This window comes from Stegodyphus dumicola, chromosome X2 (genome assembly GCF_044657685.1).
Source record: "Stegodyphus dumicola isolate Sdum_Otavi_A_Nest chromosome X2, ASM4465768v1".
Taxonomy (NCBI): Eukaryota; Metazoa; Arthropoda; class Arachnida; order Araneae; family Eresidae; genus Stegodyphus; species Stegodyphus dumicola.
In genome coordinates this window covers 107093984-107109096 of record NC_140781.1, presented here as the reverse complement: position 1 = coordinate 107109096, position 15113 = coordinate 107093984, and the positions used below count along the sequence as shown (strand labels likewise).

Sequence of the window (15113 nt, the reverse complement as noted above, 5' to 3'; positions counted from 1 at the left end):
GTACATTCACTAGCGTGGCTTCCTTAGCTTACTGCTCTTGATTATTCGCCGAAAAAGAAATATTAAGATTAAAACACGAGATATTAGATAGACATAGGCACATATGTGTATTATATCCGAAAAAATGTCAAAAATGAGAGTTTTGGACCTTCAGCTTCCTAGCTTATCAAAACTTCAAACATTCATGTAGAAATTTAGGAATCTATACTATTAAAATCTGTGTGCCTCTGTCTGTTTGTGTGTTTGTAACATCATCTCCTCGGGAACGGCTGGGTGTAGAGCTTAGCGGAAGGTACCGTTGGATTCAGAATTCCCGTGGCTCGCCATATTGACCATCGGCATCTTCGTGCGACTTTAATTAGGCGAGATATTAATTAAAAACTGCTTTTTCCCCTACGTTTCCCTACGTTTTGCACTTTCTTTCACCCCTTTTCCCTGTTTTAGGGATTTGGCCGAGTGCCAAATTCGTTTTTCTCGAATATCTGCGGAACGGCGCCGAGTTGGAATTCGAAACGCATATCCCCGTATTCGAAAAAAATCGACAAATCCATCGATACCGGTCCCATCTTCGTACGACAATAATCGGCGGAGTTATTAATTAAAAACTGCGAAAACGTTATTTCATTTTTCGGAGTGGCAACCGTCTCGGAATTAGCTGAGATAAAATTGCTTTTTCGAAAGCGCCGGGGGGATGACAATTGCTTCCGCTCGAGATTTGTGCTGGCGAAAGGTCACGCGTCAATTTCTTTTTTCTTAAATATCTATGGAACGGCGCTGAGTTGGAATTCGAGGTAGGTGTCTGCGGATTCCAAAAAATTCTACGAATCCAATGATACCATTCTCATCTTCGTAGGACGTTAATCAGCTGAGATATTAATTAAAAACTGTGAAAACGCTAATTTTCGGGCTCATTTTTCCGATTGCAACAGTTTCTTGAATCGCCGCAGATACAAATCAAGGTTATATTCTAAAGTTGAATAAAGCACGCGATTGCATGTTACCTAACTGTATTTTAAAAATATTTCGTTAATGTAGGCATTTTAAATAAACAGCTGCTTTTCACAATTTTTTTTTAATTTCAGGTTAGGATGATTGTCACGTTAATTCTTTTATTGATATTGAATAAAAGTTATTATATTACATTAAATTTAAATGATGACGTTCTTGAAGTTGTACAACTTTAATCAGCTGGGATATTAATTAAAAAATCTGAAAAAGCTATTTTTTAAAAATATGTTGTTATTTTTAATAATAAATTTGATTTTTTGGAATTATATATTTTTTATGTTATTAGATACGTGCACTTAATTTAGATATTATCTTTGAATGCAAATGATATTTTAAATAAGTTCGCACCAATAAAAATTAAATTCACCCTTTTTTTTTTTTTTTTTTTAGATTAAAGATTTTTCTTTGCTTCTTTGAGATGGTATACGGTAACTTTCGAATCCCGGTGAGCAGGCAGGCTACACTCATGTTTTCTGTGATTTTACGCATATCTGTTGTGTATGCAGTGTCTTCTGGATGCATAAATGAATAAAGCTGAACTCTGGTAGTTCGGTCCTAATTTCGAATCCCGGCGAACGGGCTGGGTCCATGGGTGTTTGCGTGATTTTACGCATGTGCCTCGTGTACGCAGCATCTTCTGGATGCATAAGTGAATAAAGCGGCCGAAATTCGCTCAAAACCTCTGATTACTGGTAGTTCGGTCCAACTTTCGAATCCAAGCGACCGTGTTGGCTCAATGTGTGTTTCCGGGATTTTTCGCATGTGTAACGTGTATGCGGTATCTTCTGCATGCATACTTGAATAAAGCGGGAGCAGCCCGCGCAAAACTACAGAACACTGGTAGTTCGGTCCAACTTTCGAATTCCGGGGTACTGTACATAAAATTTGGTCGCATACGTGAATACAGCGCGCGGATACCGGGTAAAACCGCTGAACACTGGTAGTTCGGTCAAACATTCGAATCTCTGCGAGCGGGCTGGTTGCATGGGTGTTTTCCTGATTTTCCGCATGTGTATAGTGTATAAAGTGATTTCTGGATGCATATGTGATAAAAGTGGGCGCAGCCTGCTCAAAACCTCTTAACGCTGGTAGTTCGATCCAACTTTCGGTGTCGGCGAACGAGCTGTCTCCCCGAGTGTTTCTTGCTTTAACTCATGTGTATCGTTTATGCAGTATCCTCTCCATGCTTATGTGTATAAAGCGGGCGCAGCCCGCTCCACAAAATCGCTGAACACTGGTATTTCGGTCCTACTTTCGAATTCCGGGGTACTGTATATAAAATTTGGATGCATACGTGAATACAGCGCGCAGATACCGGGTAAAACCGCTGAACACTGGTAGTTCGCTCAAACTTTCGAATCTCGGCGAGCGGGCTGGCTGCATGGGTGTTTTCGTGATTGTTCGCATGTGTATCATTTATAAAGTATCTCATGGATGCATACGTGAATAAAGCGGGCACAGAATACTGGTAATGCGGTAATTTCGAATCCCGACGAACTGGCTGGCTCCATGGGTGTTTTCGTGATTTTACGCATGTGTATAGTGTATGGAGTATCTTCTGGGTGTATATGTGAATAAAGCGGGCAGAGCCCGCGCAAAGCCACATAACACTGGTAATTCGGTCCAACTTTCGAATACCGGCGAACAGGCAGGCTCCATGTTTATTTTCGTGATTTTACGCATGTGTATCATTTATGCACCATCTTCAGCATGCATACGTGAATAAAGCGGGCACAGCACGCGCAAAATCGCTGAAAAATTGTATTTCGGTCCAACTTTCGAATCGGCAGCGGGCTGGCTGGAGGGGTGTTTTCGTGATTTTACGCATGTGTACGGTGTACGCAGTATCTTTTGCATGCACACGTGAACACTGTTTTGGGCGGGCTCCCGCCCAAAAGCGCTGAACACTGGTATTTCGGTCCAAATTTCGAATACCCGCGAAAGGGCTGGAAGCATGGGTGTTTTCGTGATTTTCCGCATATGTATAGTGTATGCGGTAACTTCTGGATGCATAGGTGAAAAAAGCGGGGGAAGCCCGCGGAATGCCGCTAAAAAATGGTAGTTCGGTTCAACTTTTCAATACCGGCCAAATTTAACATAGGATATCTTTTAAAAACGAACAATGATAAGCGGGCTTCAGCCCGCTCAGCTGGCGGGCTTGCCCGCTAGTAAATATATGAAATTTTGCAAACTTTCGTAGCATATAATACCAAAAATTAGTAGAAGGAAATCAAAAATTTTTGTAAATGAGTTTATAAAAAGGTTTGCTCCTGCACCGTGAAAAAAATGCCAGCTTTTAATAATAAAATCCTGTTGTACCTCCTATCCGCCAACGAAGAGAAATTTTGGAAGAAATTAGAAAACGATTAAAAAACTTATCTATGACGAATTACTTGAAAAATAGTTGATAATAGGATTACACAAAAACATTCATAAAACACAGCTATGGAGTTTTCGATGCTTACGTCCTAGGTTTAGCTTCAGTATGCTAAAATTTTGAAACCTTATCCTAGCCTTAAAAAAAATAATTCCCATCACCTCAAAAAATCAAAAAAACTCATTAACGAACTCACTCGTATGAATCATTACAGTCATATTTTTGATTTCGCACGATAAGTGCAGTAAGATTTAATAAAAGTGAACGAGCAGAGTTGAAACAGTGAATGGGTATAATAAAGTGCAATTTAGTAAAACAAAATAAATAAGACTCTAAGCTACTACCAAATCCTGTTTAATGCTTTGCAGGCATAGTAATTGTAATGATGAAAATCTGATGCTTGACTTACTCGACCTTGAACATCTGCCCTTTTCGAGAATATTTACGTAGGAAAACCCAGATAAATCTTCATTTAATTATTCTTGTTAAAAGAAATTTTTTCTCTAAAGTAAAGAAATTTAAGGTAATCTGTATACGTTGAAATGACCAATTCTGATGAAAAATCACATTTTGCTTTATTGTTTTTTATTCGTTACAGCCTATCTTTAGCTTTACAAAACAAGTTTGTTTTCATGTGTGAGCACTTAAAATCGCAAACAGTAGCCATTTAAAGGGCTGGATATCTGTTAGGAATTAATTTAAGGAGAAAATTTTTGAAATTGTATTTTCAATAAGGTTTTTGAGACAATAATTTAGAAACTAGATGCATTTTAACATGGATATATTGCCCAATTCAATATCGTGTTGGCCACAGGTTTTGAAACAATTCGCTAACTAATGCCTTTATTGATAAGCTTCAAAATTATTACAGAATTGCAATTCACAGCAATTGCCAATAATTTGAAGTGTACTGGCACTTGCTGCGGAATACTTTACATACACAGCCATTTGCCTCTGTAGTGTCCTGCCGGCTTTAATATCTAGCGCTGTTTTCAGCAAGCTGCAGCTATTACAACAAAATGCAGGAATAACTCCAAACGAAGCCAATAATAATAATACAAGCATATGAAACTGTGTTATCAAAATTTATTGGTGAAATGCATACATGGGAGAACATATAAAGCAAGCAAAGAGCTGAAAGTGTTCTATGACAGTTCATCCCGAAAGACACTTTTGTTGATCAACAGACCCTAAATTTATGGATATAAAAACCTGTTATGTAAATCAAAAAGAGGTTCTAAAGTGTCATTTGATGTTCTTAAAAACTTTTTACATTCATCCTAGCGGTTACACATTGGAAGCACTTTCTAAAACTGGAAGATGAACAAATTATAGAATTTGTACTCAGAATCTTGGTTAAAACTTGCCAGCCGGAAAAAATAGAATGGTCAAAAGGCTAAATATAAAGAGGAAAAAATGGCTAAATATAATCATAAGGAGAGTATAACTTATAAATCTGGGAAGTTTTAGGCATGTTAGTGCATTTCTTCCTTTTTATTTCAGTATAGATACAATAATATGAATTAAAAGATTGTTGTTTGCGGATAATTTCCTCGTTTTAGAACGATAACTCAAAATATTATTATCATGCTTTTATGAAACGCTGTGTGCTTTGTCGTTATATTGCTTTCTAGTTAGTGCATATACTAAAAGAAATTAGACTGCGTGATTAATTTTATAATAATGGTCTGTTTTTTGAGTTATTGCACGGTTAATATGCCCGAAAGTATCGTAATTATTGTTCTATCATGCCTAATTTTTTATCACAATATCTATTAAATAACAGCACAAATACTAGAAGAAAGCATACGATTTATTTTAGTGCTATTGTTGCTTAAGTAATTCTTAATGTTTTTACAGAAGCACTTTTTAAAGCTTTGAAAAATATCCCTTATTTTCCATATTTAATTAACAGTTTTGTTAAATAACAATGATTTTTTTCAAAAATTGACAGTCTAACTCTTAGGAAAAACATTACAATATACATTACCATTACGTGCATTTTATTCATGCAATACTTGTTTAAACAGTCAGGAATGTTTGAAGAACCAATTAGGCATACTACAAGAGGTATTAGTATACTGTATTTAAGATGCTTTTGGGTTATGATTGTGATTACGGTAAAGTCTCGAGAGCTATCTGCTTAAGGGGAGGGATGCCTTCGTGGAGGACTTTCTGGTTTTTTTGGTAAGGAAACTGGCTCGTATACACGTTACATATGGGGAAAACCACGAAAACGCCCATGCAGCCAGCCCATTCGGGATATTCGAACCCCCGACCGACCTACCAGTGTTAGGCGACTTTACCGCTCAACCGCTGGTGTTCCGTTTTTAAGTTGCTTACCTGAAGTAAAAACGACAGTTTTTATGACAGTTTTTTTAGTATGTTAATTTGAATCGTACTTTCTATATTTACTTACTTTTTTGGCGACGGCACTCAATTCCACAGCAGCATCCATACCAGAATTCCCGACACCCACGACAACAACTCGCATATCTTCAAAGCCGTCAACTTTCTTTAAACTGTGTGTATGTAGGATTTTGCCTTGGAAGTCCTCTTGTCCAGGGAAAACAGGCTCATTCGGGTAGACATGGTGGCCAATGCAAACGCAGACACAATCGAAAACTTCACTCACTAATTCTCCCGTTTTAGTATTTTTATTCGTTACTTTCCAGCGACCAGTTTCCTAGAACAGAAAAATAGTTGACTACGATTTCAAGTTATTAACGTACCTTTCTTCTACAGTTGAAAAACTGTAAATGTAATAACTTAAAAACAATTCTAACTTTGCATACAGTCAAACTTCAGGAAATAATCGACATATTCATATTTTCAAAAATTTCGAGAACATTGATTGAAATATTAGCAAAATTCTTTGGCAGAATGTTTTACACAAATTTTCAAATGAAGTAACAAATGAGCTTCATTTCTGACTAAAATATTTCAAATGAGCTTCATTTCTGACTAAAATCTTTCAAATGAGCTTCATTTCTAACTAAGATATACCGCTCATTTAAAGAAAAACTAGCTCAAAAGTTAAATAAGAGATTATTGCTTCTGAACGTAGAGAATAATTCTTAATATTATTTTATCATAAAATGAAATTTTCATCCATTTACGCTTTTCTAAGAAAGATGCTTGATTTGGTTGATTTTAATTAGAGTGATTGGTTTCAATTGGTTGATTACGGCAAAGCACTCGAGGGATATCTGACTAAGGAGAGGGACACCTTCGTGGAGAACTTTCTAAGGGAAACGCGGAAACAATATCCGGTTAGGTTATTTCTATTTGGCAAAGAACATAAGGGCTATCTGCTTAAAGGGAGAGATACGTAGCATCGTTGAGCACTTTCCAAGGAAAACTGTGACCTCTTTAATTTACACACGGGGAATACCGCGAAAAAGATTCCATGAAGCTAGTCCTTTCGCCTCAGTTCGAGCACAGATTGAACTGCCAGTATTCACTAGCCGTTTCTTAACCACTCGGCTGCTGGTTGAGTTCGATAAAATAAAGAAAAAAGTGAAATTTGGAGGGTAAAAAAAGAGAGGTGGTCAGTTTTCAGTCTCAATGGTTTAACGATATTTTTGTTCGCCAATGGCCAAGTGGTTAAAAAGGCTCCGTTATGTTCATTTGATTATGACAAAATTTCATTTGAACATGGGAAAGCCCACGATGAATAATGAAGTCAATGATATTTTTAAATTATATTTCACAATATACTTCTTTTAAAATTTATACGCATGGTTGGTTTGGTTTGATTTATTACGGAAAAGCACGCTAGGGCTATCTTCCTAAGGAAAGGGATGCCTCTGTGAAGGACTTTCTAAGGTAAACTGGCTCGTATACACGTTACACATGGGGAAAATCACGAAAACGCCCATGCAGCTAGCCCGTTCGCTGGATTCGAACCCAGATCAGAACTACCAGTGTTCAGCGATTTTACCGCTTGGCCACTGGTGGGCTTTATACGCATGTTTTCGTACGAACACAATCCTACATTCGTATATTACAATCACATATTATACTACATTAACTTTATGTTTCATTCAATTGTTTAGCGTTCACTGAAAGATTCAGGGCTAAACAGTTTTATATTAATATTAGGCCTATTCGTGCTAAAAAGCCATCATAGTTTACTTCTAACTAAATCCTTATAGTTTTAGCTTAAATACCACTGTTTTTGCTACCTTGGTGGGTTACAAAAAGCAGTGACATAAATAATTGCAGTTAGAAATGCTGACTAACATCCCACAAAAACATTTAATCTATATTTATGAGCTTATCAAACTTTTCTTTCTTGAGATAAGCTTCTTACAAATCTGATACAAAGATTTGTAAGAAGATTTGTTTTCTTACAAAGTTCTTAATAACGTAATGATTTTGAGCTTCTTACGTAACTTAAAAGGTCATTTAGAAGAGACCGCGATTATTCAAATCGACACGAAAGGAAAAATGCCTTACATTTCCTGCAACAATTATTTCACGATCGAAAAACCTTTTGAAATCTTTTACGTATCAGGAGTACAAAATTTGACCCTGAAAAAAACCCGTTTTCTTTGTTCGATCTAACTGAACGAAAATTTTACATTTCTTTAAACAGAATAACTGACAAGGTCGCGAAAAGTGCTGTGTTTACTCGGAGTCCTGGCATTAGCCAAGGAGGCTGGTCTCATAAATAAAGATAGACTGACGCGCCTGTACTTATCATTCGTCACAGACGTTACGATAATAGAATGACTGCGTCCAGCTTCATTGCAACTTTTATCTTATTAGGCATGTCGCAGGCTGGAGTCGACAATACGCCAAGATTTCATATCCGTCTACCCCTACCATTTATCCCTATTAACCATTTTACTAACAAGTACACTTTCAGAGCGAGAATTTTAAACGACCTTTTCGAGAAGACAAGACTATCATGTACGTCCATTTCTAACCCCTCAAACCTTCTGTGTACAACTGACCACCACAAGCGGCAAGTCGCCTACAGCTTTATAAGTAACAAAATTTCGCAATCGGGATGGAGCTTTTAAAGTTGAAACATGCTGTTATTTCTGTCACAAAGTAGACAGTGTAATTGTTAATTTCCTTCTAATTCATTGATTTTCAATGTGAAGGGGGGTGCTTCCCAAGGGAGGTGCGGCGATATCTAAAGGAGGGCGCCAGTGGGCCAAGAGACAGTCCACCGCCCGCGCACATGGCACCCCCGCATCACCCCACCGTATCTCCTAGTAGAGGTGTCAAATACAGGGGCCCTACCCCTTGAAGAATAATTGACTTTTGACATAAATAAAGATAGACTTAATTTTAAGGCAAATAACCTGTTAAAGATAAACTTTTAATTTTTTTAAATAAATAAATTTAGTGGGTTTAGGAAGTTCAAAGGTTCTGAAAAATAAGTGGAGATATTTAAGCAGAATATTATCAGAAGTTAGAGGCCTTAGGCCGTCGAGCTAGTGGATAGTTGACAGAAGTAAATTATAACAGGTAATGAGAATCAAGGGTACTTTGAATCCAATGTGAATACATGGTGCACAATGCATAATAATAATTATACAGAGAATGCAATGCATAAAAACTAAAAAGAAAATACAATAAACCAAGAATACAATGCGTACATACAACTACATATTCCAAATATTAAAAATGGCCAGAGGCCAGTTGATGTTATTTAAGCCATTTAAAGTCGTAATCACATATTTTAATGACAGGGTTGTTTATCTGTCTTCGTCTCTCATGAAAACTTTTGGCAAGATTATAATAGTATATTCTTAAAAGAACCAAACCCAAATTTGGTTATCTGACGTAGAACACTGTTTTGAAAAACTTATAGCTTTTTACGGTTAGATTTTCAGGCATGCCCAAACTGGACTTGAGTACGCAGTTGAGGACGCAGAATGGATTTATAAATGAGTAACTTGTTATCTATAGATAAAACACTGTTTCGAGCAAGTAAGGAGAAGAGTCAGGCTTTAGGCACTCGGAACTTCTGGATAATATAGATATGATGTGTGGGGACCATGTAAGAGTATTATTGAGGATCCCGATCCCGCCGTGCTGCGCTCGAGTCTTAGTGGGCCTCAATTCACTCAGTATCTATCACGCAAGCAGTGCAGTTATGCGAACTTTTGATGCGAAAATAAACTGTCAACTTATTTTTTTTTACTTCGTCATGACATCATCTAAAAAACGCAAATACGACGATGATTATTAAATTAAATATGAATTTGTTGTTATACAAAAAAAAATTTTCTCGGCGAGCTGTAATGTGTTATTCGTTAAGAAGTATTGAGCAGTTGATACCACGAAGCCTTCTCGTCTGGAACGACATTTGTCAACAAAATATAAAGTGTTTAAAGACAAGCCGAAGGAGGTTTTTTCCCACAAAGTGTGCACGTTTGAAACGGATGCAATTGGATAACATTTGCTTTGCGGAGTCATCTGAAAAAACGCTCGAAGCTTCGTAAGAGAAGCGCCTTTACTTATCATCATTACTAAGTCCGAGAAAAGTCATAATTATCGAAGAAAAACCCGTCAAGCAAGTTGAAAGCAGCTGATATTGTTCTTGGACCAAAACATAAAGAAAAACTTCTACAGATACTGCTTTCTAACAACACTGTGAAACCTTGCATTGATGCTATGGCCGAAGATATAAAGAATCAATTAGTGCATGCTGTGAAAGAATCGCGTTTTCCCGCAATTTAGCCGGATGAGAGTACAGATGTTGCAAAATGGTGTCAACTGTTAGTTTACATTCGATATATGCAAAATAAAAAATTCAAAGACGAACTGCTGTTTTCTACAGAGTTAAAAACTATTTCCAATGCAATGCATATAATGACAACACTCCCTGAATTCTATTATAAATATGAACTGCCATGTCAAACGCTGACAGGCGAATGCACAAACGGCGCTCCATCATTCTTTGGGTTTCGCTCAGGATTCGTACTGATGGTCAGAGAAAAAAGTTCCAGTATTTCTGCTATTCACTGTGTTATACACCGTCAAGCCTTTGCAGCGAAAACACTTCCAAAAGTACTCAATGATGTCTTAAAATTATGCTTCAAAATTATCAATCAAGTTAAAAAGAGGCGTTAAATACTGGACTTTTTACTGTCCTCTATGAAGATTTGGGAGCAGGATATAGAGCACCGTTATTTGGGTTATAACCGAAAACATCGCGGACAAAAATGTCGCGGAGAAAGCGTCCTGGTACTTCGCAGTTTGAAAACATCGTCGTCAGAAATATCGTGGTAAAAAATAAAGTACCTACAAATCATCGCATGTTGATAACATCGCACACATGCGTTTATTAAATCCCATACTGACATATTATGTAACTGACTTTCGTCGTAACTAACAAATCGACATAAAAAAAAAAAAAAAAAACTGATTGCATGCTATACATGAAAATGTTAACGACACTTTAAGAATAATCAGAAACAAAATAAAATATAATTTTCACTACAAAAATATCGGATTAACAAACGTGAAAGAAAATAATTTGATAATTAACCAAGCAATTTTTATAGAGGTAACCTTATGCAGTTATTTATCTTCCATTTTCTAAGCACTTTTAGACTGTATTTTTCATAAAAAATTACCAATAAATATTTATAAAAAAGTTTAATTTATTAATGACCTTTGTTAGTTTACTATGTAAATTTAAAATTCTATTAGTTGCATTAATTTTCTACTCATTCTCAATTTTTAAATGCTTAAGTTTCCTTCTTAATTTTTCAGCAAAAAATTTATTACTTCATTCAAAAATATGAAATATAGAAATAAAAGAATCCCTCTTTCCTTCTTGCGCTCCCAAATCATTATGAGAAAATGCATTTACAACTTTTAAAACCTGAAGACGCATGTGTGCGATGTTATTGTCATGCGATGATTTTGTGGGTACTTTATTTTTTACCACGATATTTTCGACTACGATGTTTTTAAACTTCGAAGTTTTAGAACCGCTTTGTTTTCAGCCACGATATTTTGTACCACCGCTGTTTTAGAACTGCGATGTTTTCTCTTTGCTTTCTTGTCTCCCACGATGTTTTGTACCACGACGTTTTCACCCTGCGTTGTTTTCTCCGCGACGTTTTCGTCCGCGATGTTTTCGGCGGACACCGTGATTTCATACTGAAGTACGCTGGCTTCCAAGAGGAAATATGTTAGCAAGATTATTTGAACGTCGAGATGACGTTCAGTTTTTGGAAATTCAAAATCAAACTAAATTGTATTTGGAATTAATAAAGGCAAATGTTCAAGCTATATTAGCTTAGATATCTTCGATTCGTTCAACTCACTGAACTTGAAATTACAAGGTGGTTTGGTTTATCTGATTGCCGTAAAGCACTCGAGGGTTATCTGCCTAAAAGGGATGCCTTCGTGGAGGACTTTGTAAGGGAAACTGGCTCATATAAACGTTACACATGGGGAAAAAACGCCTGTTCGCAGGATTTGAATCTCGCACCGAACTACCAGTGTTCAGCGACTTAACCACTCGGCTGCTGGTGGACGCAAATTAAAGGTGAAGATTCGAATATAATTTATCATTGGAATGCCCTCATAGCGTATATTGATAAGTTGTAACTCTAAGAACGCAAAATTTTAGCCTACAGTTATTTTGTTTTCCCAAATTATTTGGAACCCTAGAAAAAACACGCTTTAAGGAAGATTTTCAGGTTTGGCTTGGTTTATTTGATTATGGCAAAGAACACAAGTGCTAACTACCTAAGGGGAGAGATGCCCTCGACGAGGACTTTCCAAGGGAAGATTGCTCGTATAGACGTCACACAGGAACAAAACCATGAACACGCTCATGCAGCCAGCCCGTTCACAGGCTACTACCAATCTTCAGCAAATTTAACCCTCGGCCGCTGGTGGCTCTAGAAGACTTTAGGATACTGATTCTAAGAATAAAATATCAAATCATTTGCAGCTTCTCACTGACGAATGCAAACGTTACTTCCCTCACTCATGTGATAATAACATTTATAGTCTGACGACGGTTCCTTTTCAGGTTGACATAGATGTACTGTCAGAAACACTACAAGAGCAAGCTTTAGTAATTGAAAACGATTTTTCAGCCAAATATAACTGAGAAGGTGATTAAGCCATTATTTCGGATAAAATACACTACCCAACATTGAAAATGCTACACCAAGAAGGAGTGGCTAGAAAGTGATGAAACTCGGCAAACTGAGAGAGGCAGCAATGAACAATAAATGATCTTTATTTCGAAATGATATGCATAATACACAGCGAGAAAAGCGTCGGCTTAATAGATTGTAGGACCACCTTGGACAGCAGTTCAAGAAATAGTATATCTAGGTACAATATCGATAAACTATGCATGTCCTAAAGAAAGGCTCTCCATTACCTGTCCATCATTTGCCACAGTACATCTTCAGAACGTGGCAATGGCAGGCTCTGCAAATGGCTACCAACGTTGGCTGCACGTTGAACACGTTGCAGAACACTTTGGCTGATGCGACCAGTGTGTGGTCGGACGTTATCCTGTTGATAAAGAGCATTGGACACTCCTTGATAATAGGGAAGTGTCACCAGCTGCAGCACATCATCCACGTACCGTTGTGCCATGATGGTGCCCTGAATACGAACTAGAGGTGACCTGGAATCGTAGCAATTGCGCCCCAAACCATATACCGTGTTGTCGCGCGGTAGGGCGATCCACAACTACAGCCAGCTTGGACTGTCCGCACATCAACGCCACACTCGTTAGCAGAGACTATCATTGGAGAAACAAAAGTGTGACTCATCTGAGAACATGACCCTGTGACATTCCGTCGTCCACATCGCTCGAGCCGGGCACGATTGTAGACGTTGGAGTCTACGATGTAGGGTGAATGGCAGTCCTCTTAACGGAGGCCACGGGTGCAGACCAGTAACCACCATTCGATGGCAAATGGTTCTGGTTGATATGGGAACATCCAGGGTGTCTTGAACATAATGCAGAATGGAGGTAGAAGTGGCCTACGGATGCGCCACCGCTTGCTCACGTCATCACACGTGCTCAATCCACGCGTGATGACGTCACCCTGGCTGAATCGGCACCCCTCGAACTTGCAACATTTCTTTGTTCCATCCATTGTCGCCGTCGCTATAGCCGGTCTTCTGTGGATGCGTCCAGGTGTGTGTCAGCTGAGATTTGCGTATGGACTAACTTTCCCTTCTCAGTCCGATCACCATGCCTCTTGTAAAATCGTCGGTGTGCTGGAACTGCCTCCCTTGACGACGGCCTGGCATTCTCTGCTATTACAGGTGTCCTCTGAGACAAGAACACATTTTTCAGAATGATTTCCGTAGCAGAAATAACGGCAAGAAAACTGAGCATTTTACAAGTTCCTTTCCTTATATCTTCTTCAACGTGCGCTGAAGAGCTGCCCGTTTCGCATAATTCGCATAACTCGGTGACGTGCATCTAACCCTGAAATTTGCATAATTTTCGGGTCACTTCTTGGTGTTGCATTTTCAAAATCGGGCAGTGTATCTCTGAGTTCATACGGTTTTCATTCTTTTTAACAAAACTTGCTACAAATGGTAAGAGCTCTTTACGAAGATAATCTTGATGCTTTTGACATGATATTAAAAGAAAACGCTTTTTAAAAGAATGTTCCATTGTTTTTCTAAACAAACAAGCATTGAAGAAATAATGCGATTTTTTTACGCCTTTATTTTTCAAAATTTAAGTAAACAAAGTTCTTTTTATTAGAAAATATATTGTCCTTCATCCTCAGCTAGTTCCTAAGAGTTAAGATGGGTTTTGATTCACCAAGGCTCGCAGAACGTGCTTGTCGAACTTTGCAGGTCTCCCAGGAAAACGCTCGTCTTCTAGGGTGTAGGCTGTAGTTTCGAGTTAGAATTTCTGGGAACACCGTTAACACTGACTTACGCTTATTGTCCGATCTCCGTATATTGCATAATTATTCCGATTAATAATTTAATTGGGCTCATAATGCCAAATATGGTTTTTTGTCACTTACTTCCATAGCTCTGAAAAAAATAAGTGTTAAAAATCGAACTCTTCAAAACTCGCATTAAGAATAAGGTAAAATTACTACCAGAAAGTTGATGCAGGTATTTTATTACGCCTCCGTGCTACTTTTAATTCAGTTGAAAAACATATCACTAATGGAATGTTTCAATACTTACTTGTTTAGTAAGCTGAAATTTTTTCATAGTTTTCAGTATACAGGGTGCACGGGAAAGAAGCAATGAAAAAGAAAAACATATATATTAAACGTCAGTGTGTTTATCGCATTATGATTTTATATAGCTGGAAAAAAATGTTCAAAGCAGGTTAGTACACTTCTCTATATGAGCACCATTTTTAGCTTGAGCTATGTCTAGGCGTCATTTTTTCTCATTCGACACATTCTAAAGCATCACTGGTGCGAGCAGACTCACTGTTCTATCGTCTCCGTAATTCGGGCACAAGCATTTGATTCACTCTTTCCCTTACAAGCCCACCAGCGGCCGAGCGGTAAAGTCGCTGAACACTGGTAGTTCGGTCCGAGGTTCGAATCCCGCGAACGGGCTGGCTGCATGGGCGTTTTCGTGGTTTTCCCCATGTGTAACGTGTATACGAGCCAGTTTCCCTTAGAAAGTCCTCCACGAAGGCATCCCTCCTCTTAGGCAGATAGCCCTCGAGGCTTTGCCATACTCACACACACACACACACACTTTCCCTTACAAACTGCCACAGAAAGCA

At 38.0% G+C, this 15113-nt stretch overlaps 1 protein-coding gene and 1 long non-coding RNA gene across 4 annotated transcripts in view; one reads left to right on the top strand and one right to left on the bottom strand.

Moving 5' to 3' along the window:
* Nucleotides 1–15113, top strand: part of LOC118202871 (uncharacterized) — a 174423-nt gene that overhangs the window by 45938 nt on the left and 113372 nt on the right. The gene's annotated exons all lie outside the window — the stretch shown is intronic.
* Nucleotides 1–15113, bottom strand: part of LOC118191051 (flavin-containing monooxygenase 5-like) — a 57336-nt gene that overhangs the window by 16042 nt on the left and 26181 nt on the right. For all 3 annotated transcript variants that reach the window (XM_035361848.2, XM_035361846.2, XM_035361847.2), the window contains exon 3: nucleotides 5805–6071. In XM_035361848.2, coding sequence (XP_035217739.1) covers nucleotides 5805–6071 — 267 coding nt within the window. The remainder of the gene's footprint in view (nucleotides 1–5804; nucleotides 6072–15113) is intronic.